Source organism: Hyperolius riggenbachi, chromosome 11, assembly GCF_040937935.1.
Source record: "Hyperolius riggenbachi isolate aHypRig1 chromosome 11, aHypRig1.pri, whole genome shotgun sequence".
Classification (NCBI taxonomy): Eukaryota; Metazoa; Chordata; class Amphibia; order Anura; family Hyperoliidae; genus Hyperolius; species Hyperolius riggenbachi.
In genome coordinates this window covers 183,486,393-183,512,062 of record NC_090656.1, presented here as the reverse complement: position 1 = coordinate 183,512,062, position 25,670 = coordinate 183,486,393, and the positions used below count along the sequence as shown (strand labels likewise).

The 25,670-nt window shown below is 44.7% G+C and overlaps 1 protein-coding gene across 1 annotated transcript in view; it reads left to right on the top strand.

Moving 5' to 3' along the window:
- The first annotated feature begins 1,170 nt into the window (after positions 1–1,170).
- The window catches only part of PLA2G15 (phospholipase A2 group XV), a 56,815-nt gene continuing 32,315 nt past the window's right edge, over positions 1,171–25,670 (top strand). Inside the window, exon 1 of the mRNA XM_068261423.1 lies at positions 1,171–1,459. Coding sequence (XP_068117524.1) covers positions 1,339–1,459 — 121 coding nt within the window. The 5' untranslated portion in view covers positions 1,171–1,338. The remainder of the gene's footprint in view (positions 1,460–25,670) is intronic.

The window sequence follows — 25,670 nt, the reverse complement described above, 5'->3', positions numbered from 1 at the left end:
ATTACAGGTGGGCCATGAGACACCAGGGAACTATATAGCGATTACAGGTGGGCCATGAGACACCAGGGAACTGTATAGGGATCACAGGTGGGCCATGAGACACCAGGGAACTGTATAGGGATTACAGGTGGGCCATGAGACTCCAGGGAGCGGTATAGGGATTACAGGTGGGCCATGAGACACCAGGGAACTGAATAGGGATTACAGGTGGGCCATGAGACTCCAGGGAACTGTATAGGGATTACAGGTGGGCCATGAGACTCCAGGGAACTGTATAGGGATCACAGGTGGGCCATGAGACACCAGGGAACTGTATAGGGATTACAGGTGGGCCATGAGACACCAGGGAACTGTATAGGGATTACAGGTGGGCCATGAGACACCAGGGAACTGTATAGGGATTACAGGTGGGCCATGAGACTCCAAGAAACTGTATAGGGATTACAGGTGGGCCATGAGACACCAGGGAACTGTATAGGGATTACAGGTGGGCCATGAGACTCCAGGGAACTGTATAGGGATTACAGGTGGGCCATGAGATACCAGGGAACTGTATAGGGATTACAGGTGGGCCATGAGACTCCAGGGAACTGTATAGGGATTACAGGTGGGCCATGAGACTCCAGGGAACTGTATAGGGGAGGAAAGAGGCACACCACATGTAAAACTGGGGTGTGTTAGGTTCAGGTCTTAGTGTCTCTTTCTCCTTGCTCCAAAAATTTGAGTCATATCTACAGGTTCATACTGAAAAATCATTAGCATAATACAATAAAAGTATTTATGATGTGTACAATTTGTACTAAATAATGACTGGGGGTGATGACTGCCTCCTCCATATGTCCTGTAACATAATTATATCCTTATGTACCTTTTATCCTTATTTAAACTTAATGTTCACCTGCAGGCACTTCATGAGCTTATCAGCCTCCTTAGCATCTGCGCAAACAGCAAGGAACTGATTATGATACCAAAGTTCAAGTAGCTGCCTCTAGTCAGCAGTTATAAGTCAGCTGTTGAATGTGTACATTGCAGAGCACAGGCACATTATTATGCCGAGCAAACCAAACAACTCGTGACCCGCAGCGTTCCAAAGTCTTCCCAGGCGTTACTAGTCGCACACTGCTTGGATTCAGATATTATGCTGAACGGAACGCTCTATTACTCTGGTCTGAGTCCCCGGTCAGTCGGAGAAGCTGAGACGGAAGACTGCTAGGGACAAAAAGCGTCACGTTGCGCAACTAGGGTGAATGCCAGCAGCAGAGCGGAGCTGGTAGTTGAGTTTCTCCGTCATATCTCCGCTGCGGTGGTGTTCTCTCATGACATTATGCCTATGTAGACATGCCTGCTGGGTGTAGGTTATCGAGCCTTATTGTGTATCTGTGGATATGGATACCATTGACTTGCAGCTTACCATCCTGTGGGGAACACGCCTGTACTCCGGGGCCACCGGTGCTGCTGGGTAAGTTCCATGTGTGCCTCCTGCATGAGATGTGGGTTGTTACATTGTTGTTGGAGAGGAGTTGAGTATTGGTGATATAAGGTGGCCACAGATAACCACTCACAGGATAGATACATTCCTTCCCTATCGAATCTAATCAGGGAGGGGTCTATTGTCTGGCCAGAAACTGCACATCGATTTCCAATAGATTGGAAAGATTCCTGGTGCCAGGCTGACCCCCGAGGTTAAGGGCTGGTTCACATGAACGCTTGATGGTGTTTTCCGCCAATCGTTCGGGACTCGTTGGCTAAACTGTCCCATTCAACTTTTATCACTGTTATTACCAATTCTATATTTTGTATCATTCTTTGTATTTTGTCACTAATTATGTATCTTGTATATTGGTGTACATAATTGTCTGTATTATTATGTACCCCATGTTTGTTTCTTACTTTTTACAGTGCCACGGAATATGTTGGCGCTTTATAAATCGATAATAATAATTCAAGTGAAAGTGGAGCAATTAGCAATGCGTGGTTACTGGCAATTGCACAAATGTGGCATTCCGATCCCGATTTAACGCGTCATTTCTGCCAGCCCTAGAAGCCGCATGTGATGTCCAGGGTCGCCTAGCCACTGCGGCTTCATGTCCCCTAGCCGGGACGAGAAACACTGATCATGACTGGAAGCCGATGATCGCCGTACCACTGCCCCCGAACAAGATGTCACAGGACGAAGTGGCTTCCAGCCGCCCCAACGCCACCTGCTGTTCGTGTGAACCAGCCTTGCCGGCTGCCCTCCCCCACACTGTTTTCAGTATTAAAGTCTCACCTCTTCACCGGCACGACTCCTGGCATCCTCTGGTGTTCAGTGATGCGGCGTGTAATAACAGACACTCGCTGTGATGTCATCCATAGGAGACCAGGAATTGCACCGGCAGAGAAGTGAAAATTAACACTGAGAACAGTAGAGGGGCACATGCTTTACACTCGTGGGACACAGGCTGCGGTTGTCGGTCGCTGCCGTATTGATCGCCGTTACCACTGCTTACTCAAACGACCCCCTCTGACTTCTTTTTCCGCCATTCCTGATTGACCCAATGGACTTATTTATTTATTTATTTTAAGCCAGAAATCGATCGAAAGATTGATTGGGTGGCCATGTTGCAGCGCTGAGTCTTTTCCCATTTGCTAAAATTATCAAATTGGGCGGTCGATCCGGCTGCACTGTCGAGCGAGGTATGGGCACCCTTATAGATAGTCACCAGATTTGACCATCAGATCCAATCTGATCAGAGAGGGATCGAATCCTTCCACACATTCAGGGCTGTGGAGTCGGTCCAAAAATCCACCGACTCCGACTCCTCAGTTTAGGATTCCACCGACTCCTCGACTCCTCTAATTTGCATATTACAATTTTGTTGATTAAAAGTATGTAACATGAAATTCGTCTCTTAACTGCCAAAGTTTAGGAATTTTACAAGACAGCTGAAGTGAGAAGGATATGTAGACTACTATATTTATTCCCTTTAGACTAAAACTAGTCCTTGGTAAGAGTACTTGTAAAAGGTACAAACCGGAACAAAGAACATCTATCAGACCCTAGGCAATGTAAGTGTGGGTACGTGTAAGAAAGATGTGCAGGTATTCTGCAGGGGAATGAGGAGATTGTAAACAGACAACAATGTTCAATGTGCTCAGCATTCTCAGTGGATTCCCTGCAGCTCTGTGGGGAGTGCATATGTAGAGTATAGTACTACTGTGTAACAAAGTAAACCTGAGACAGATGAAATTAAAGTTTTATACATACCTGGGGCTTCCTCCAGCCGCCTTCAGGATAATCAGTCCCTCGTTGTCCTCCTCCACCACCTGGATCTTCTGCTATGAGTCCAGATACTTGAGCCAGTCGTGCGTAGTGCGCATGCACACACTCCGCCGCCAGGAGCTTACTGCACCTGTGCAGCACTATTGCAGCACTATTGCGCAGGTGCAGAACGCTCCTGGCTGTGGGAGCGGCATGCGGCCGGACAGCGCTGACTGGCTAAATTACCAGGACTCATAGCAGAAGATCCGGGTGGTGGAGGACAGCGAGGGACTGATTAGCCTGAAGGGGGCTAGAGGAAGCCCTAGGTATGTATAAAACTTTACTTTTCATCCGTCTCAGGTACCCTTTAATTTGTAGTCACCAAACCAAATTTTAACAACATATCAAATTATTTGATTTCATCAGCAAAGGGAGTGCATACATTTGCATATATCAGCATCAATGCAGAATTATTTCCATCTCATTGACCATCTCTATTAGTGACACAGCTACACATCAGGCTTTATTCTTACAGCATAGATGTTATTTAGTATATATAAGAGATTCCTGTGTACACATCATATATACAGTCACAATCAGATATGTATATCTGACCTTAAAAATACGGGGACTGCTTTATTGAAGCAGCGCAAGTAACTAATTTTGATTGGTTTATTTCATTTTTGAGGACTAAGCACAGCTATTACTGTATATATACATTATTTTTAATGACTATTATCTGAGAAATAGAACATTTTATCATATTTTCTATTTTAATTACTGTTACAAATTCATTAGGAGTCGGAGTCGGTGCATTTTTTCCCGACTCCGACTCCAGGCACCCAAAATTGCACGACTCCGACTCCGACTCCACAGCCCTGCACACATTGGGCACAGATTTTGAATAGATTTCACCATTAAATCCTTTTCAAATGTATCAAACTGCGGCATTGCATTGTTCAGTGCAGTGTGATGCTATGGCCATTTGCCACCGATCAAAATCAATCTAATGAGCGATTGAACCAGCAGGTTGGGGCCATCGATTTTTTTTTTTTTTTTTTTTTTTTTTTTTTTTTTTTTTTTTTTTAGCAAACTTGATTAGTGCGGGCAAATCTGCTGAAAATAATGTGAAGATCGCTAAGTGTATGGCCAGTTAAAGTCTATTTGTCCCTCCTCACAGCTCCACTGGTAGCCACACTTCTGGGGTCACCTCTGTAGCGGCCGCTGATCCTGCCAGGTCAGTGGCTTCTGCGCATCACAGTAGATGCGACTCGCTAAACAGAGGGCTGAAGGAAGCCCCAGATAAGTAGATTAGCTTTTTTATTATTTTTTTTGCTCATGTATCCTTTAAGCCAGGGGTCCCCAAACGTTTTGGGTCGAGGGCCGGTCAACATACTTCAGACTGCTGGCGGGGCCGGAATATACATAAAATGCAGTAAAAGTGTTTGTGGGCCAGACAGTGAAGCATACCCATGTGACAACCTGCAGTCCAATTGGACAGCAGTGTCACTTGATGTGGAATTTGATTGGAAACCAGCAAATTACGGGGTTTTTTTTTTTTTTTGGTTTTTTTTGCGCTTCCATGTGGATGGGTGGTGCCAGAACTTCTACTCTATATGCGGACCACCAATATTTAAAGATGTAGCTGAGCACATCTATAAGTAATACATTTTTCATGTGGGGGCCGATAAAAAAGCCTCAGGGGGCCACATTCGGCCCACGGGCCTTAGTTTGAGGACCACTGCTTTAAAGAGAATCTGTATTGTTAAAATCGCACAAAAGTAAACATACCAGTGCGTTAGGGGACATCTCCTATTACCCTCTGTCACAATTTCACCGCTCCCCGCCGCATTAAAAGTGGTTAAAAACAGTTTTTAAAAGTTTGTTTATAAACAAACAAAATGGCCACCAAAACAGGAAGTAGGTTGATGTACAGTATGTCCACACATAGAAAATACATCCATACACAAGCAGGCTGTATACACCCTTCCTTTTGAATCTCAAGAGATCATTTGTGTGTTTCTTTCCCCCTGCATCTCTCATGCACTGAAGTTTCAGGCTGCTCTTTTCTTCCTGCAAACAGCTTTGCCCTTGTCTGTAATTCCTCACTATGTGAAAGCCCAGCCAGCTCAGAGGACGATTTATCCAGCTTGTAAAAGATAAGAGAGAAGAGAGAAGCTGCTCTAATCCTAAATAACACACATGCAGTGTGCATAGAGGGGCGTGGAAGGCGGAGTTCATAGCAGAACCACAACACTGAAGAACTTGGCAGCCTTCCAGACACAGGCTGACAAGTCTGACAAGAGATAGATAAGTTGATTTATTACAGAGACTGTGATAGTACAAAGTGCTGCAGTAAGCCAGAACACATTAGAATAGCTTTTGGAACTTGTAGGATGATAAAAAACAGGATGCAATTTTTGTTACGGAGTCTCTTTAAGCACTACAAGTGGTGGTTGGGGAGTATAAGGGGGCACAACAAAATTTGAACACACTAGGGATGGAGGGAGCTGGAAGGCTTTAGGAATGCCAGTGCTGGATTACAATTCATGAACACTAGAAATCTGAGACATCCTTTGAAGACACAAGAAAACTATAACTAACAATGGAGAGCCCAGGATTCGCCACATAAATGGGGCACTGATATTTTTTTTTTATATTTTTTTTTTTTTTACAAATCAATCTTTATTAGTTTTTCAACAAGCAAGTACAAACATGTATCACCTATTCTTGGTGATACCAAAAAAGGGGCACTAAAACTTTGGCTCACCAAATATTCCACATGTGGAGCCGCCTACTTTTGGTCACATTTAGGCCTTTTTTACATTAGAAAAAGCAGATGGCCGTGCATTCGGAATGCAACACACGCAATTGCACGCCATCTGCATTATGCCGCTGATGCCATTCAGTACAGTGAGTCAGCGTTGCGATTTGCCAAAAATTCATCCAGCAGTGCATGTAGAGTGTGAACGCTCCTCCAATGAACTTCGCCTGACCGTCCCCCGCATTACCCAGTCCCATGCACGCCTCCAAGACTTCTCAAGAGCCGCTCCGACACTATGGAACTCCCTACCTCCACCCATTAGGGCAGCCCCCTCCTTCAACACCTTCAAGAAGGCCCTCAAAACTCACCTTTTCACTCTTGCCTACCACCCCTCACAATTGCTCTAAACCCACAGCCGAACTCTGGTCCCCTACCTCTCGTGTCCCTACCTCTCCCTCTAGATTGTAAGCCTTTGGGCAGGGTCCTCACTCCTTTTGTGTCCTACCTGATCATGCACCTCTATTACTGTGCACCCATGCTATGCATTTGAGTGAACATAACTTGCCTAATCTCCATGCTCCCATCCAGTGACTGACTAAGCATTACCTTGTACTCATACTGTGCTGTGTGATCTGGTTTTCTTGTATTCCTGTATTGTCATATTGCTGTTTGTCACCCCTAAATATTGTCTGTAACCTAAATTAATGTCCAGCGCTGCGTAATATATTGGCGCTTTATAAATACAACAAATAAATAAATAAACATAAGACAGGGCTATCTATGCATGTCTGATGTTCCTGTGTGTCGTCCACATACGCACTGCTGAAATGCGCATGGCGACCCGTATGGTGTGAACGAGGCCTTACTGGAGATACATAAATACTGGGGGTGATTACTGCCTCCATATCAGAAATTGCTGCCTGTAGTGGGGCTGCCATTCATTACTGAACTGTGCTGTTTAGTACTGGCCATGTGAGAGAATGTCAGCAATGCTGGGTGCTGCTCTTGTATCCTCCGGCAGAATCGTGAAGATATGATCTCAGTTGGCTGTTTTCCCGAGCTGCTTATTACTGAAGCATGGTTGGATTTTTATGCTCTTTTTAGTTTGGGCAGCAGGGCTGAACAGTACTGAATTGTGTAAACTGTCCAGCCATCATTGCAACCAGTCCATCTGTTCTCTACTATGGGATTGTCACACAGGACATTTATGGGGATTGTGTGCTATCGTATGTTAGAAGTTATGGGTGTGTAATGCTGGGAATACACGTTAAGTTTTTACTTTAGATAGATGGGTTCGATAGATAAATTCCAACCTGTTGGATCTGGTCGATTCTACTTTCGTTTCGATTCTCCTCATTCAAGTGAATGTAATTGATAAGAAAAGATAAGGAATCGAGAGGGGAATCGAGCAGTGAATCGAGAGTAGAATCGATCGAAAGCGAAAACGACGGCAAAAACGAACGCAAAAACGCATCGTGTATTCCCAGCATTAGTACGTGGATGCATGTCTGTGGCTGCTGCAGGCCAAAGCCTTGGCCAGCAGCCATGACAGAATGTACCCTTGTGAGTAAGCTGGCTGGAAACTCGCACTCCTGAATGCTTTACGATAGAATAGCCTCTTCTCCTAGTTCTCTATGCACTGCCAAAAGTGCATAACATATTGTGAAAACCATCAGGGAGAGCAGTTATTTAAACTACAGTGGTTTTAAGGGCCCTTTACCCCTAAAAAGCGCAATCGCACAACCTGCAAATTCTACTAGCCGCATTTACTATGTAGCCATTGGGAACAGATCGCATTGAGAATCGCACAGGCCAGCAATTTGGGAAAAACAAATTATGCTAGTGGAAAATGATCAGCGCAATTTACATGTTATCGGGGGGCTTTTCAGGGCTGTGGAGTTAGGAGTCGGGACAATTTTGGGTGCCTAGAGTCAGTCGGTGGTTTCATAAACTGAGGAGCCGGGAGTCGGATGATTTTTGTACCAAATCCACAGCTCTGGTAAGTATTAGACTAAGGAGTCGGAGTCAAGGAGTCAGAGCCATTTTGGGTACTTGAAGTCGAGGGTTTCATAAACGGAGGAGTCGGATGATTTTTATCCCGACTCCACAGCGCTGGTGGAGCTGTGATCCGCTTTTTTAAGTCAGTGGAAAAGGGCCCTAAAGATGCACAAACAATCACTGTCACATGCACACACTGGGGGTAGAGAGCGCAATACAGATATGTCACTCTGCAATAGCTGGCCAGTGTGGAAGGCAGGATAAACACGAGACAGACATAAATGGCGCAGGAAATTTGGGTGCACCAATAGGCTGTAATGTGAATTGCAGCTACAGTGGCGCTCAGACAGTAATTTGGGTGCCGTCATAAGACCGAGCCCAAATTACTATAAAAACAGTGTAATGCAGCTTCCAGCCAAATTGCATCTTTCCCCCAAGTCCATGGTGGCCTGGAGGCGTACGAGAGGTATCGGCGCAGGATACAGCCGGTATACAGCTAATCCTGCTGTTAAATCCTGGCCGTGTTAAATACTATTCCCCCTCCAGGCCGCCATGGATGGTGGGGAATGAAATAATTCTGCTTCCAGCAATTGCTGAAAGCCGAATTATTGTGTTTTTAAAAGTAACTTCAGCTCCGTCTTCTGATGGCACCGAAGTTACTCCATGTGCACTGCTATAGCCGTAATTCCTATTACGGCTGACTGTAGCGCTGGCTGTGCCCAAATCTCCTGCGCTGGATTAACCGTGTTCGCTCTGGAGGGGGAATAGTAATCTACGCCGCCAAGACTTTTGCAGGAGCAGTGTGAGACATTTTTTAGCTTCATCCTGGGTCCAAATTTCAGTAGACAGTAGAACAGTAGACTTATTCGACGACATCACTAAAGGTGCCCATTAACAGTACAGTGTCCCAACTGTCGACCATTTGATTCATCGGGTAAGGCAGCGTTAGCTATGCCGATGAACAATTTGTTCCGCCAATCTAGAACGATCCTGTTGATTGAATCGGATTGTATTTTTGGTCCACGTTTTTGTGCCCGAATGATTACTATCAATCGCTGATTGGATCAACAGATTGTTCGAGATGTTATATTGTTAATGTGCGCCTTTAGGGCCTGTTTCCATTGTACACAGCATGTCTTGCGAGACATAATGCTAAAGCAGCTGTTTTGCGAGTCTCATCCAAATCCCTCTAGCATGCCACGTACGGCTACCAGGATTTTGATGCGAGCACCGTTTAAATGCAGTATGCTGTAAGGATAAAAGTATCTAAAAAGTTTAAAATGTGAGGAGGCAGTGGTGGACTTGCCTCCTCCAAACAGACACAAAAATTGCCAATATGTTTGTCAAATATGTTTGAAGCGCACGTCAGCGCGAAACGGCCGTCAGGCCCACAGTGCCCAGCACCCACCGTCACCCACATTGCTTCATCCACCTGGTATGTTTACTATTTTGCACTGAGTATGTGACTCTTTGTATGCACCTTTTACAGCATGGAATAAATAAGTCCATTGCAGTGCCGGTCTCCTCTCATCTCTCTCCTCTTGTTGTACAAGTTTATTTACATACATACACACCCTGCGCATTTTGTATTTGTGTTTTTATAGTGGGGAAAGTCAGCATATACAAGTGCTTACAGAAGCATGTCAGAGGCCTGTGGTATGTTTCTGATTGAGACTACATGTCTATTAACCCATTAGCAGCTTCAGTAGAGTTATGGCATTTGAGATAAGTGCACTGCTTTTGACCTCAGTTGGCAGAACTAGTCATGCTGTAAATTTTTGGAATTCTTTGATCTCTCTCTACTGGCAGAAAATATAGAAACTGAAATCAAAAGTTCTCTATCTCACACTGCCCCCTAGTGACCGGTAGCCATCAATACACATTACAGCAGTACTGATAAGAAGCAGTGATATGTAGGTGATGCTAAAATAATTTGGCCTGGAGCACTCACAAGCCTCGAATTAAATTGGCTGCTGAATTGTTAAAATTAATACATTGGATCACAGTTACTGCTGAGCTATTTCTGGATTCAGTATACATATCAGACAACGTATGAGGAGCAGCATGATCAGGCATTTTGGGTCCATGCACTTGAATTTTCATAAGTCCCAGACCATGGCACACCTTTCAGTACTATTTTAGACAGATTATGCCTGTTGTGCCGTGATCTGTCAGTCCTGACTTTTTTTTTTTTTTTTAATTATAGAATTAGTGATAGCGATCCAGCGTGGCAGCTCGCCAGTATCAGCACATCTGTACTTTCCATGAAAGCGTGGGTGTTCTATCTATATGTGTCTGGAAAAGAAGCATTATATTTCATTTCTGTGGGTGTGTATTTTATTTGCTGCTGCTAAGCCTTGTGAGTTATAAATAAAGTACTGTGCTGATAGTTACATAGTGTGATTGAAAGAAGATATTCCTCCAAGTCCAACCACAAAAAAGTAAGCATTTAGATACCGTTCTCCCCTGCACCCTCACATATCCCAGTTAAAAATACAGTATCCTGTGAGCCTGATAATCTCCCAAATATCACAACAGCAGATGACTGCTGTTTCACAGCTTGCCAGCGTGGCATTCTAGCCATACTGGGAGGATCAGCAAAGGGACACAGAGTTCCAGAAATCATCTTACTAGAATCCGCAGCAGCACAAATAAAAGATTTGGAGGCACCGTTGCTCTCTCATTTGATACGTGTGTGTGGTGTGTGTGTGTGTGTTTTTGTTAAAGTGGAGAGGGCTAGTGGTTCTGGTTTCTTGAGCACTAGTGGACACTTTGAGGCAAAAATCAGCTGAACTTTTTTTTTTTTTTTTTTTTTTTCTCCTTTTCTATTTTTTTGCTCAAACTCAGCTTTCCCCACCGAGTTATATCCTGATTGTCTTAAGGCAAAAGCCTTACAGTGGAGGAAATAATTATTTGACCCCTTACTGATTTTGTAAGTTTGTCCAATGACAGAGAAATGAAAAGTCTCAGAACAGTATCATTTCAATGGTAGGTTTATTTTAACAGTGGCAGATAGCACATCAAAAGGAAAATCGAAAAAATAACCTTAAATAAAAGATAGCAACTGATTTGCATTTCATTGAGTGAAATAAGTTTTTGAACCCTCTAACAATAAAAGACTTAATACTTAGTGGAAAAACCCTTGTTTGCAAGCACAGAGGTCAAACGTTTCTTGTAATTGATGACCACATTTGCACACATTTTAGGAGGAATGTTGGTCCACTCCTCTTTGCAGATCATCTCTAAATCCCTAAGATTTTGAGGCTGTCTCTGTGCAACTCTGAGCTTGAGATCCCTCCATAGGTTTTCTATTGGATTAAGGTCCGGAGACTGACTAGGCCACTCCATGACCTTAATGTGCTTCTTCTTGAGCCACTCCTTTGTTGCCTTTGCTGTATGTTTTGGGTCATTGTCGTGCTGGAACACCCATCCACGACCCATTTTCAGTTTCCTGGCAGAGGGATGGAGGTTGTCGTTCAGGATTTCACGATACATGGCTCCGTCCATTTTCCCGTTAATGCGATTAAGTTGTCCTGTGCCCTTAGCTGAAAAACACCCCCAAAGCAAAATGTTTCCACCCCCCCCATGCTTGACGGTGGGGACGGTGTTTTGGGGGTCATAGGCAGCATTTTTCTTCCTCCAAACACAGCGAGTTGAGTTAATGCCAAAGAGCTCTATTTTGGTCTCATCAGACCACAGCACCTTCTCCCAGTCACTCACAGAATCATTCAGGTGTTCATTGGCAAACTTCAGACGGGCCTGCACATGTGCCTTCTTGAGCAGGGGGACCTTGCGAGCCCTGCAGGATTTTAATCCATTGCGGTGTAATGTGTTTCCAATGGTTTTCTTAGTGACTGTGGTCCCTGCTAATTTGAGGTCATTCACTAACTCCTCCCGTGTAGTTCTAGGATGCTTTTTCACCTTTCTCAGAATCATTGACACCCCACGAGGTGAGATCTTGCGTGGAGCCCCAGAGCGAGGTCGATTGATGGTCATTTTGTGTTCCTTCCATTTTCGAACAATCGCACCAACAGTTGTCACCTTCTCTCCCAGCTTCTTGCTAATGGTTTTGTAGCCCATTCCAGCCTTGTGCAGGTCTACAATTTTGTCTCTGACATCCTTGGACAGCTCTTTGGTCTTTCCCATGTTGGAGAGTTTGGAGTCTGCTTGATTGATTGATTCTGTGGACAGGTGTCTTTTTATACAGGTGACTAGTTAAGACAGGTGTCCTTAACCCCCTTGGCGGTATGAAAAATACCGCCAGGGGGAAGCGCAGCAGTTTTTTTTTAAGTTGTAGCGAGCCGAGGGCTCGCTACATGATAGCCGCTGCTCAGCGGCATCCCCCCGCCCTCTTCGATCGCCTTTGGTGATCTCCGATCAGGAAATCCCGTTCAAAGAACGGGATTTCCTGGAGGGCTTCCCCCGTCGCCATGGCGACGGGGCGGGATGACGTCACCGACGTCGGGACGTCATTGGGAGTCCCGATCCACCCCTCGGCGCTGCCTTGCACTGATTGGCCAGGCAGCGCTCGGGGTCTGGGGGGGGGCTGCGCGCCGCACCGGATAGCGGCGATCGGGCGCGCGGCGGCGACGATCGGGGTGCTGGCGCAGCTAGCAAAGTGCTAGCTGCGTCCAGCAAAAAAAATATTATGTAAATCGGCCCAGCAGGGCCTGAGCGGCACCCTCCGGCGGCTTACCCCGTGTCACACACGGGGTTACCGATAAGGAGGTTAATGAGGGTGACTAATTGAGTAGAAGTGTCTAACCACTCTGTGGGAGCCAGAACTTTTAATGGTTGGTAGGGGTTCAAAAACTATTTCACTCAATGAAATGCAAATCAGTTGCTATCTTTTATTTAAGGTTATTTTTTCGATTTTCCTTTTGATGTGCTATCTGCCACTGTTAAAATAAACCTACCATTGAAATGATACTGTTCTGACACTTCATTTCTTTGTCATTGGACAAACTTACAAAATCAGCGAGGGGTCAAATAATTATTTCCTCCACTGTATGTCAGGTACTGTTTGCATCATTGTTTGAGAAAAAAGAAACAAGGATATAACACAGTACCATTACAAAAATTAGTGAATGATTAACCCACACCTCCCCTTATACCACCACCCCTCTCCCCATACAACCCCATACACCCAATATTCATAATCCAACCATACTTCACATTCATACCCCAAGTAGGCTAGGTTATATTAGGCTACAGTCACAATGGTTCCTTATGCCATTTTGTCTCGGTATTTCGGCTAATCGCCAGTCTCCCTCCTCCCTAACCAGTACTTGATGGTCTCGCCTATATGACCGCAAGGGGGGAGTAACCCCTTAGGTTACCCCAGATTTCTCTTATAAATTTATATTGGTTTGAAGTAATTTCTGATGTCGGGGTATTTGATCTTTCGTATAAGTTTTCCATTCCCCTAAACCATTCGAAAAAAAGGAGGCGGCCCGGACTCTTCCAGTTTTTAGCTATTATTTTCCGGATATATAGGGTACCCACTGTTATCAAAAAAGTGCCTTCCTTAGTCTCCTCCTGTTCTGTTATACCAAAAATCGCATTAATTTTGGATATATTAAAGTTGGTGTGTACCCGTTGTTTACCAAATTCGATAAATTCATTCCACAGGGGAGTGACAGACGGGCAGCTCCACCACATATGAACTTCTGATCCCCCAGTCAACCCGCATCGCCAGCATGTGGACCCCATCCTTGGATTACATTTTTTTGCCCTTTCGGGCGTTAGATACCATCTAGATACCACTTTATACTGCATCCACTGTAAATCTGAGTCCGGGCTATCCCATATAGCAGACCAAATAGCTGGCCATTTCTCACCCAGGGGTGTATTTATGATAGTCTCTCATTTTTTACAGTACGGAGGGAGATCACATTGGTCAGTGGTTTTTAAGAAGTCGTATAATAGTGACATTATTTTAGGTGGTCTATTATTAAGTAGGAGAAGTTTCTCAAATAGATTCAAATCACTCCTAATAGGTGTATTTTTGTTCATATAACTTTTTATTTGGGTAAGCCACCAGGGTGTATTCTTTCCTTGTCCCCCCATCATACCAGTAATCCCCAGGGCTTTGTTTCCATAAATATGTACTAAACGGTTATCAATATTTACACCATTCTTGGAGAACCACAATGCTGAGGATGCGGGTGGAAAACCTGGATTATCTCTTAACCTATTTTGGTTCCTGGACCTAGAAACTACGTCCAGGAACCATGCGCGCTCCCGCGGCCGATCGCGCGCGTGCATGCGCACTCCCAGCCGCGGATTCGGTAGCCAGGGAATCAATGTATCGGGCTATGGTGCCCGATCACTGATTCCTCTCCCCCGCTGAAAAAGCGACAGCTTCTCTCTGAAGCTGCGCCTTTTCTGGCCGTTCCCTCCTTGATGCGCCACTCTAAGCGTGTGTTACGCTTAGAGTGACGTCATGTAAACAAACTCATGGCCACCATCTTGTGGCCAAAAAGTAATACTACAACTGAAAATAAAAATAAATTAAAATGAACACACATTTACATTATAAATCTATTGTTTACCTCCCACCCTCCCAAAACTACCCAAATAAAATGTTTACTATAAAAAAAAAAAACCATTACAGTAAAAAAAAAAAAAACATGTAAATATTTACCTAAGGGTCTAAACTTTTTAAATATCAATGTAAAGATGAAATATTTCTATATTTTTTTTTTTATTTTAAACTTGTTAATAGTGATAGATGCAAAATGGAAAAAATGCACCTTTATTTCCAAATAAAATATTGTCGCCATACATTGTGATTGGGACATAATTTTAACGGTGTAATAACCGGGACATATGGGCAAATACAATACGTGAGTTTTAATTATGAAGGCATGTATTATTTTAAAACTATAATGGCTGAAAACTGAGAAATAATGAATTTTTCCATTTTTTTTCTTATTCTTCCTGTTAAAATGCGTTTACAGTAAAGTGGCTCTTAGCAAAATGTACCCCCCAAAGAAAGCCTAATTGGTGGCGGAAAAAACAAGATATAGATCAGTTCATTGTGATAAAGTTATAGGCTAATGAATGGGAGGTGAACATTTCTCACGTGAAAACCACGAAACCTGAATGGGTTAAGGATGTCAGGAGGGAAAGACCACCCCCAGTTAGCCATTCCTTCATTAGGTTATAAAGGACTCTTTGTGGGCTTTATTAAGGGGTGGGATGATGTACTCCATAACCTGTGAATATACATAGGATGCCATGCAAATATCCTATCCATATTTAGTTCATTTTTTTCAAATCATGTCCATAATTTTTTACCTGAACTCGTAGAGTGTTCTATTTTCCAATCCACTATTCTTGTTAAATGTATACACTTATAGTAAGATAAAATATCTGGGGCCGACATCCCACCTCTTGTTTTATCTCTACCAATTATATTATAGCTAATTCTACGGGATGATCTAGCCCAGATAAAATCCTGGAAGAGTCTGTTCCACCCCCTGAACTATGTGCTGGGGAGGGCAATCGGAACACACTGCATATACACATCTTTATTATTGCCATTCTGCACAGTGGATTAACCACTTAAGGACTGCAGTCATAAAACCCCTTAAGGACCAGAGCCTTTTTTTCCATTCGGACCACTGCAGCTTTCACGGTTTATTGCTCAGTCATACAACCTACCACCTAAATGAATTCTACCTCCTTTTCTTGTCACTAATACAGCTTTCTTTCGGTGCTATTTGATTGCTGCTGCGAGTTTTAGTTTTTATTATATTCATCAAAAAAGACATGAATTTTGTCAAAAAAATGACTTTTTTAACTTTCTGTGCTGACATTTTTCAAATAAAGTAAAATTTCCTATACATTTGAGCGCGAAAGTTATTCTGCTACATGTCTTTGATAAAAAAAAACCCATTCAGTGTATATTTATTGGATTGGGTAAAAGTTATAGCGTTTACAAACTATGGTGCCAAAAGTGAATTTTCCCATTTTCAAGCATCTCTGACTTTTCTGCGCACCTGTCAGGTTTCATGAGGGGCTAAAATTCCAGGATAGTACAAATCCCCCCCCAAATGACCCCATTTTGGAAAGAAGACATCCCAAAGTATTCAGTGAGAGGCATGGTGAGTTCATAGAAGATTTTATTTTTTGTCACAAGTTAGCGGAAAATGACACTTTGTAATAAAAAAAAAAAAAAGTTTCCATTTCTTCTAACTTGCGACAAAAAAAAATGAAATCTGCCACGGACTCACTATGCTACTCTCTGAATACCTTGAAGTGTCTACTTTCCAAAATGGGGTCATTTGTGGGGTGTGTTCACTGTCCTGGCATTTTGGGGGGTGCCTAATTGTAAGCACCCCTGTAAAGCCTAAAGATGCTCATTGGACTTTGGGCCCCTTAGCGCAGTTAGGCTGCAAAAAAGTGCCACACATGTGGTATTGCCGTACTCAGGAGAAGTAGTATAATGTGTTTTGGGGTGTATTTTTACACATACCCATGCTGGGTGGGAGAAATATCTCCGTAAATGACAATTGTTTTCTTTTTTTAACACACAATTGTCAATTTATAGAGATATTTCTCCCACTCAGCATGGGTATGTGGAAAAATACACCCCAAAACACATTATACTACTTCTCCTGAGTACGGCGATACCACATGTGTGGCACTTTTTTGCACCCTAACTGCGCTAAGGGGCCCAAAGTCCAATGAGTACCTTTAGGATTTCACAGGTCATTTTGAGAAATTTCGTTTCAAGACTGCTCCTCACGGTTTAGGGCCCCTAAAATGCCAGGACAGTATAGGAATCCCACAAATTACCCCATTTTAGAAAGAAGACACCCCAAGGTATTCCATTAGGAGGATGGTGAGTTCATAGAAGATTTTTTTTTTTTTTGTCACAAGTTAGCGGAAATTGAATTTAATTGTTTTTTTTCACAAAGTGTCATTTTCTGCTAACTTGTGACAAAAATAAAATCTTCTATGAACTCACCATACTCCTAACGGAATACCTTGGGGTGTCTTCTTTCTAAAATGGGGTCATTTGTGGGGTTCCTATACTGCCCTGGCATTTTAGGGGCCCTAAACCGTGAGGAGTAGTCTTGAAACCAAATGTCGCAAAATGACCTGTGAAATCCTAAAGGTACTCATTGGACTTTGGGCCCCTTAGCGCACTTAGGGTGCAAGAAAGTGCCACACATGTGGTACCGCCGTACTCAGGAGAAGTAGTATAATGTGTTTTGGGGTGTATTTTTACACATTCAGATGCTAGGTGGGAGAAATATCTCTGTAAATGACAATTATTTGATTTTTTTTTACACACAATTGTCCATTTACAGAGAGATTTCTCCCACCCAGCATGGGTATGTATAAAAATACACCTCAAAACACATTATACTACTTCTTCTGAGTACGGCGATACCACATGTGACACTTTTTTGCAACCTAGGTGCGCTAAGGGGCCTAACGTCCTATTCACAGGTCATTTTGAGGCATTTGGATTCTAGACTACTCCTCACGGTTTAGGGCCCCTAAAATGCCAGGGCAGTATAGGAACCCCACAAGTGACCCCATTTTAGAATGAAGACACCCCAAGGTATTCCGTTAGGGGTATGGTGAGTTCATAGAAGATTTTTTTTTTTGTCACAAGTTAGCGGAAAATGACACTTTGTGAAAAAAAAAAACAATACATATCAATTTCCGCTAACTTGTGACAAAAAATAAAATCTTCTATAAACTCACCATACTCCTAACGGAATACCTTGGGGTGTCTTCTTTCTAGAATGGGGTCATTTGTGGGGTTCCAATACTGCCCTGGCATTTTAGGGGCCCTAAACCGTGAGTAGTCGTCTTGAACCCAAATGTCTCAAAATGACCTGTGAAATCCTAAAGGTACTCATTGGACTTTGGGCCCCTTAGCACAGTTAGGCTGCAAAAAAGTGTCACACATGTGGTATCGCCGTACTCAGAAGAAGTAGTATAATGTGTTTTGTGGTGTATTTTTACATATAACCATGTTGGGTGGGAGAAATATCTCTGTAAATGACACATTTTTGATTTTTTTTTTTTTTTTTTACACACAATTGTCCATTTACAGAGAGATTTCTCCCACCCAGCATGGGTATGTGTAAAAATACACCACAAAACACATTATACTACTTCTCCTGAGTATGGCGATACTACATGTGTGACACTTTTTTGCAGCCTAGGTGCGCTAAGGGGCCCAACGTCCTATTCACAGGTCATTTTGAGGCATTTGTTTTCTAGACTACTCCCCACGGTTTAGGGCCCCTAAAATGCCAGGGCAGTATAGGAACCCCACAAGTGACCCCATTTTAGAAAGACGACACCCCAAGGTATTCCGTTAGGGGTATGGTGAGTTCATAGAAGATTTTATTTTTTGTCACAAGTTAGTGAAAAATGACACTTTGTGAAAAAAACAAAATCCAATTTCCGCTAACTTTTGACAAAAAATAAAATCTTCTATGAACTCATCATACACCTAACAGAATACCTTGGGGTGTCTTCTTTCTAAAATGGGGTCACTTGTGGGGTTCCTATACTGCCCTGGCATTTTACGGGCCCAAAACTGTGAGTAGTCTGGAAACCAAATTTCTCAAAATGACTGTTAAGGGGTATAAGCATCTGCAAATTTTGATGACAGGTGGTCTATGAGAGGGCAAATTTTGTGGAAACGGTCATAATCAGGGTGGCCTCTTAGATGACAGGATGTATTGGGCCTGATCTGATGGATAGGAGTGCTAGGGGGGTGACAGGAGGTGATTGATGGGTGTCTCAGGGGGCGGTTAGAGGGGAAAATAGATGCAATCAATGCACTGGGGAGGTGATCGGAAGGGGGTCTGAGGGGGATCTGAGGGTTTGGCCGAGTGATCAGGAGCCCACACGGGGCAAATTAGGGCCTGATCTGATGGGTAGGTGTGCTAGGGGGTGACAGGAGGTGATTTATGGGTGTCTCAAGGTGTGATTAGAGGGGGGAAATAGATGCAAGCAATGCACTAGCGAGGTGATCAGGGCTGGGGTCTGAGGGCGTTCTGAGGTGTGGGCGGGTGATTGGGTGCCCGCAAGGGGCAGATTAGGGTCTAATCTGATGGGTAACAGTGACAGGTGGTGATAGGGGGTGATTGATGGGTAATTAGTGGGTGTTTAGAGGAGAGAATAGATGTAAACGATGGATTTGGGAGGTGATCTGATGTCGGATCTGCGGGCGATCTATTGGTGTGGGTGGGTGATCAGATTGCCCGCAAGGGGCAGGTTAGTGGCTGATTGATGGGTGGCAGTGACAGGGGGTGATTGATGGGTGGCAGTGACAGGGGGTGATTGACAGGTGATCAGTGGGTTATTACAGGGAAGAACGGATGTAAATAATGCACTGGCGAATCGATAAGGGGGGGGGGGTTGAGGGCAATCTGAGTGTGTGGGCGGGCGATTGGGTGCCCGCAAGGGTCTAATCTGATGGGTAACAGTGACAGGTGGTGATAGGGGGTGATTGATGGGTGATTGATGGGTAATTAGTGGGTGTTTAGAGGAGAGAATAGATGTAAACGATGGATTTGGGAGGTGATCTGATGTCGGATCTGCGGGCGATCTATTGGTGTGGGTGGGTGATCAGATTGCCCGCAAGGGGCAGGTTAGGGGCTGATTGATGGGTGGCAGTGACAGGGGGTGATTGACGGGTGATTGACAGGTGATTGACAGTTGATCAGGGGGGATAGATGCATACAGTACGCAGGGGGGGGAGGGTCTGGGGGGGTCTGGGGAGAATCTGAGGGGTGGGGGGGGTGATCAGGAGGGAGCAGGGGGCAGTTCAGGGACTAAAAAAAAAATAGCGTTGACAGATAGTGACAGGGAGTGATTGATGGGTGATTAGGGGGGTGATTGTGTGCAAATGGTGGTCTGGGGGGTGGGCAGAGGGGGGTCTGAGGGGTACTGTGGGCGATCAGGGGGGGGCAGATCAGTGTGTTTGGGTGCAGACTAGGGTGGCTGCAGCCTGCCCTGGTGGTCCCTCGGACACTGGGACCACCAGGGCAGGAGGCAGCCTGTATAATACACTTTGTATACATTACAAAGTGTATTATACACTTTGTAGCGGCGATCGCGGGGTTAACAACGGGTTGACGTCGCGGGTGGGCGGAGCCTATTGCCGGTGGATGCGCGCGCATCCCAGCGCGCGATCCCCGGCCAGAGAGTGCCCCAGGACCTGACGCCAATCTGCGTTAAGTGGTCCTGGGGCTGCCACTTTGCCGCCGCCAATATGAAGTAGGCGGTCGGCAAGTGGTTAAAGTAAGGCCCATCCCATCCATTTAGTTTTTTTTTTTTTTTACTCTCTTCCATTAGATTTTTATAATTTTGATCGTATATTTTGTCTACGTTACCGCCCAGCTTAATCCCCAAGTACTTAATTACTTTTCCCCAAGCAAAGTTATTATATTCCTGGATCTTTTTCCTTGTTTCTATCGAGCAGCCTAGATCGAGGATTATACTTTTTTTCCATATTGATTTTAAAATTTGAACTTGCCCCAAAGCTGCTTAAAATTTGTTCGCATCTAGTGTCAACAGGAGGTCATCAGCATAAGCCAATGCTTTAATCTCTTCAGTACCTACTGTTATACCTTTTAATTTTTCATCGTTTTGAATACAAAGTAGTAGGGGCTCGAGACACAGGTTAAAGAGTCCGGGTGAAAGAGGGCATCCCTGCCGTACCCCATTCAAAATCGGGAAGGCTTTGGAGGCAGAAGAGTTGATTATCAATTGAGCATTTAAATTATTGTACAGCTTCTTAATTCTTTCTATAAAGGGGGGACCTATGCCAAAGTTTTTTTGAGCAATTAAATATAAATTCATGCGATATACGATCGAACGCTTTTTCTGCTTTGATCGCTATGAGGACCTTTTCTTCTCTATTAACTTTACAGTTATGAATAATATTAATTGCTGTATATATATTTTCCTGGAGGTGCCTATTTTTCCTAAAGCCCGTTGTGAGAATCTGCTCAGCTGCCTGTGCAGACAGGCAGCTTTTTGACCACTGTTCAAGTCTGCATTCTGCAGGTCTCTTTAAGAGAGACTTTTTGTCAGTATTGCAGCTTGCTGCTGAGGAATTTGCATACATTCGTTATGCAAATCCCCTACCTGCCTCCTGTGATGACTGGCAGTATAAAGGTTGGGATTACCCACAGTCCTTTGCTGGTCATTCCTTCAGGGTTTGTAGTAAACACTCCTTGAGAGTGTCAGCCATGCTACTTCTTGTTGAAGTTATCTTGGAGTAATTCTGAGAACTGCACTAGGCAGTTTCTTTAGTGCCGTCAGGATTGCTTATCTGTTTGTTCGTCTGTTGCGACTGTCCTGTCCCAGCGGTGGTCGATAGGAAGTCGTTCTGTGTGTCTGGGTGCTAACCGGAACAGCGGTTGTTGCTGGTAGCCCCTTCTGATCTGTTTCCCTGGATCGTGCTAGCCTCTTTTCGCTAGTACTGTGGATCCTTCTGTCCTGCTACTCTGTACCTGGATCGCACTCGCCTTGCGCTAGTGCTGTGGATCCTTCTGTTCTGTCTTCCTGGATCGCGCTAGTCACTTTCGCTAGTGCTGTGGATCCTTCTGTTCTGTCTGTCTGAATCGCATTTGCTCTAGCGTTAGTGGCAGTGGATTCCTCTGGTCTGGATCTTGGAGCTAACCTCGGCTGCGGTCGCTGCTGGTTACTCCTTCTGTTTGTCGTGTGCTTGGATCACACTGCTCTGACAGCAAGAGCAGTGGATCTTTCTGATACCTGGTTCGCACTGGCTCTGACGGTAAAAGCAGTGGTTCCTGTTTGATCGATTCTCGTTGTCTGTTTGCGTGCGCTTGCTGGTGCCTGCGGTAAGGCAACCGGGTAGTAAGCGCGTTTGTGTGGTGTCTGTCTAGTCTTGGTTAGTTAGGCGTGCTTGTCTCTATTGTGCTTATCACGTGTAGACCGCGTACGAACGCGTGCACTGTTGCGAATGAGTGCGGTGTTCGCGTTCAGCTAGCGTTTGTTATTTTCCTTATCTTTCTCTTTGTATGATTTACTGTGCCTTTGCTACCCTGGTGCTCTGTCCTGCTCAGTCTTGTGTCGCTATTGGCAATCGCCATTCTTGCGATTGCGTTTCCTACTTCGTTTCCGCCGTTGTGTGTTCGCCGTTGCTGGGTGGCGACTAGTTTGGTGGGCACACATTGGTTCTGTCCCTTTGCTCTGTTCCCTGTGGGCTATCCAGCCCTGCCTGATTGTACCTTGTCCTGGATCTGTGCAATGGATCTGTACAATTCCCATTTGACATCTGTGGCTGTGCAGCGGCTGTGTTCGCCTGCACTCCACAGCGCCATCTGCCGGTGGGAATTGCCCTCTGCGGGTGCATAGCACCTAGCCTGGGTGTCCTCAATTATACGCTTGTGGAGGAAATCCGCCGCGTCAGCGCACGTCTGGTGCGCTGACCACGGAGACGATTCCACAATCGTTACACCCGTTTGCTGGTTCCCCAGTAATACCTCCAAGGCCTCCTCTAGTCTATGAGCCAGTATGCTCGAGTATAATTTAACATTGGTATTTATTAGGGATATTGGCCTAAAACTTGCACAACGTTCTGCCTCCTTGCCTTCCTTTGGTATAAGAGTAATAAGAGCATTATTAGTGGAGTCTGAGAAGGTATGGTCATATTCCATGCTATTTACCATTCTGCAAAAAAGAGGTGCCAATTCTTTAGAGAAGCATTTATAGAATTCTGTGCAAAATCCGTCCGCACCCGGACTCTTTCCCTTTGAGCTCCTAACAGAGGCTTCAATAAATTCTGCTTCTACAACTGGTTCCTCCAGAATATAGCTAAGGTCTGTGCTTACTTTTGGGAGGTTAACTGGATCGAGAAATTCACTAGGTGCCCTTGCTTCTGATAGTTTTAAGTTGTATAGATCAGAATAGAATTCGACAAAGGCCTTGCTGATTCCCTCCTGATCATACACCACATCTTCCTTGCTATTTTTAATTTTTTCTATAAATCTTGCTGCTGATTCTTTTTTTTTTTTTTTTTTTTTTTTATTAGGGCTGCTAAAATTTCCCCTGGTTTGTTCTTGCCTTTTTTGAAAGTTTCATTTTGCTTGCGGTAATCGGCATCTAGAATTTGATTTAGTTCATTTCTTCTTTTATTGAGATTACCTGCTGATAAATTCCTACTACCTTTTGAACAATCCATCTCTGGATCTAGAGTAAGGTTAAAATCCCCACCCAGTATAATTATTCCCTTTGCCAAAAAAAAAAAAAAAAAATCGGCTGAACTTTGATACAGTTATGAGCGACAAATATTATGCGTGTCCCTCGTATCTCATGCAATGTATACAGATACAGAGGTAGAGATAACCTTGTTTACTTAATGAACTAGTCTATGGCATACATGTGGAGAAAAAAAAAAGCCACATTTGGGGACCAGACATATATTTTCTATATTCTACTATTGGGTAATGGGTAATATAGTAGTACAACATCAGCAAATATTACCAATATTCTCTTGCTAAACCCAATCATATTCTCACCTGAACTCTCCCTCTATCGATACCTAACCCTAAACAACCCCCCCCCCCCCCCTTCAATTTCTGCCAATATCTGCATCACGATCGCCGCTAAAAGCCTCCCTCGGCCTAAATCCATGGCACCTATGGATGCATTTTATTGGGTGCCACTGGTGCTCATATTACTCCTATGGCGCTGTTAATGTTCCTTTTGTTTTTTGTATACGTTGTTTGAACTGTTTGAGTGTGGCTGGATAGTGTTAAGGGCTCTGCCTCTAACACAGGAGACCAGGGTTCTAATCTCGGCTCTGCCTGTTCAGTAATCCAACTCCTATTCAGTAGGGGACCTTAGGCAAGTCTCCCTAACACTGCTACTGCCTATAGAGCGCGTCCTAGTGGCTGCAACTCTGGCGCTTTGAGTCCGCCAGGAGAAAAGCAAGGTATAAATGTTATTTGTCTTTATCTTGAACTACTTTGCTTTTGAATAGGGGCATGTTGTGCAGTTTGTCGTTTCACTTGAACATGCATGCAGTGTTTATGTGTGTGTGTGTGTGTGTGTGTGTGTGTGTGTGTGTGTGTGTGTGTGTGTGTGTGTGTGTGTGTGTGTTAAACAACTTGTGTGATTAGTCATGTTGTGCATGATGTTGGACGTGTGTATGAGCCTTTAGGCCACGTACACCCACTCAACTCATGTCGGGGATCAGGACCTGATCACCTTTGGGTGACACCGCTGGGCCTGGCTGCACACACACCATTTGTGTAGCTGACAGTACGCTGTGTTGCTATGCAGGGGACGGAGGAAAGACGAGCAGCACGTGCGTAATGTTGCATGGCAGGAGGGGGATTGGTGTCGCTAGGGGTGAGTATATCTGTCTGATTGCTCACGGGTTGGGGGTCATGGGTTCTCCCCAGAATTTTTTTTCCAGTCGGGTGGCATGAAAAAGTAGCCAGGTGATGTGCGAGGGGAGAATGCACGGGCGGTGCAACTCTGCTTACAGCATAGGAGGATGTTATACTCACCAAGCTTCCGTCAGGCCTGTTGCAAATCTGGCTTCTGCTCGCGCGTGTAGGAAAGGTGGCCATTTGACCTGTCTGTACCAGGGTGTAACGCCGTACGGCGTGACGCGTACATATTCTCGCGCACGCGCATCTCTGGCCGTATCTACGCGTGCGCGGGGCATTGCGGATAATAATATGCATGCGCAATATAATAGTGTTGCATGCGCGTAGTAAGACGTACCGCTGTACGTATGTGCGATGCGTATCAATTGGCGCCAAAGGCCCTATTTAAACCCCATCTGTTTGTCAGTTCAGTGCTGTCTGTTTGTGCAGCTTGTGATACCTGTTACTCTGCTCGTCTGATTACTGATTGACTTCCTGTTACCGAACCTTGGCTTATCCTGACTACGATTGAACTCCGCCTGTCCTGACTCCTTGGCTTGTTACCTGTATTGCTTGAACTCTGCCGGCCTCGACCTCTGCTTGTTACCCGCTTCTGACTAAACTCCGCCTGCCCTGATCCCGGACCATCTTGACTACTCTTCTGCCTGCTGATTCTGTACCTCGCACTGGTTACTTGCTCTACAACGCAGTATCATCTGTTCTCCGAGTCACTGTTGAATCTTCTTAAGCGCAACCTGGTGGGCACTAGGCAGCGAAGTTCCACTACCCCCTCCTGGGGTTGTGGTCCTGCTTCCCCCTCAAGGGGTCGTGGGTGAAGACCCGTGGTCACTTAGACTCTGTGCTTAGAAGGTTCTGCTCTCAGTGGCAAGGTCAACAGCCTCCAGTAACCGCAACAGAGGATGAGGAGGTGAGCTGATGACAGCCGGGTGCTCACCAGAATTAGCCGGGTGGAGCACCCAGCTAAAAGAGCCTGGGGAGAACACGCCCCTAAATGTCAGCTGAGGCTGTTATTAGCTGACTTAAGTCAGGCGTGTGTACAAGTTATTTTCTAAAGCCCTCATGTCACAAGTCCAGTCCCTTTTATCTAATGTTAGTGACTCCTGGATGGTGGATTAGCACATTGACACATGAAATGCAGCCATAATGCAGGACAGGAGATGACTGGAGGTTGCAATGGGTGCTCTAGGGAAAGCTTTAAGAACTGCAATTGGTTTTTCCAATGTGCTGATACAATACAAATGGATAGTTGAACTTC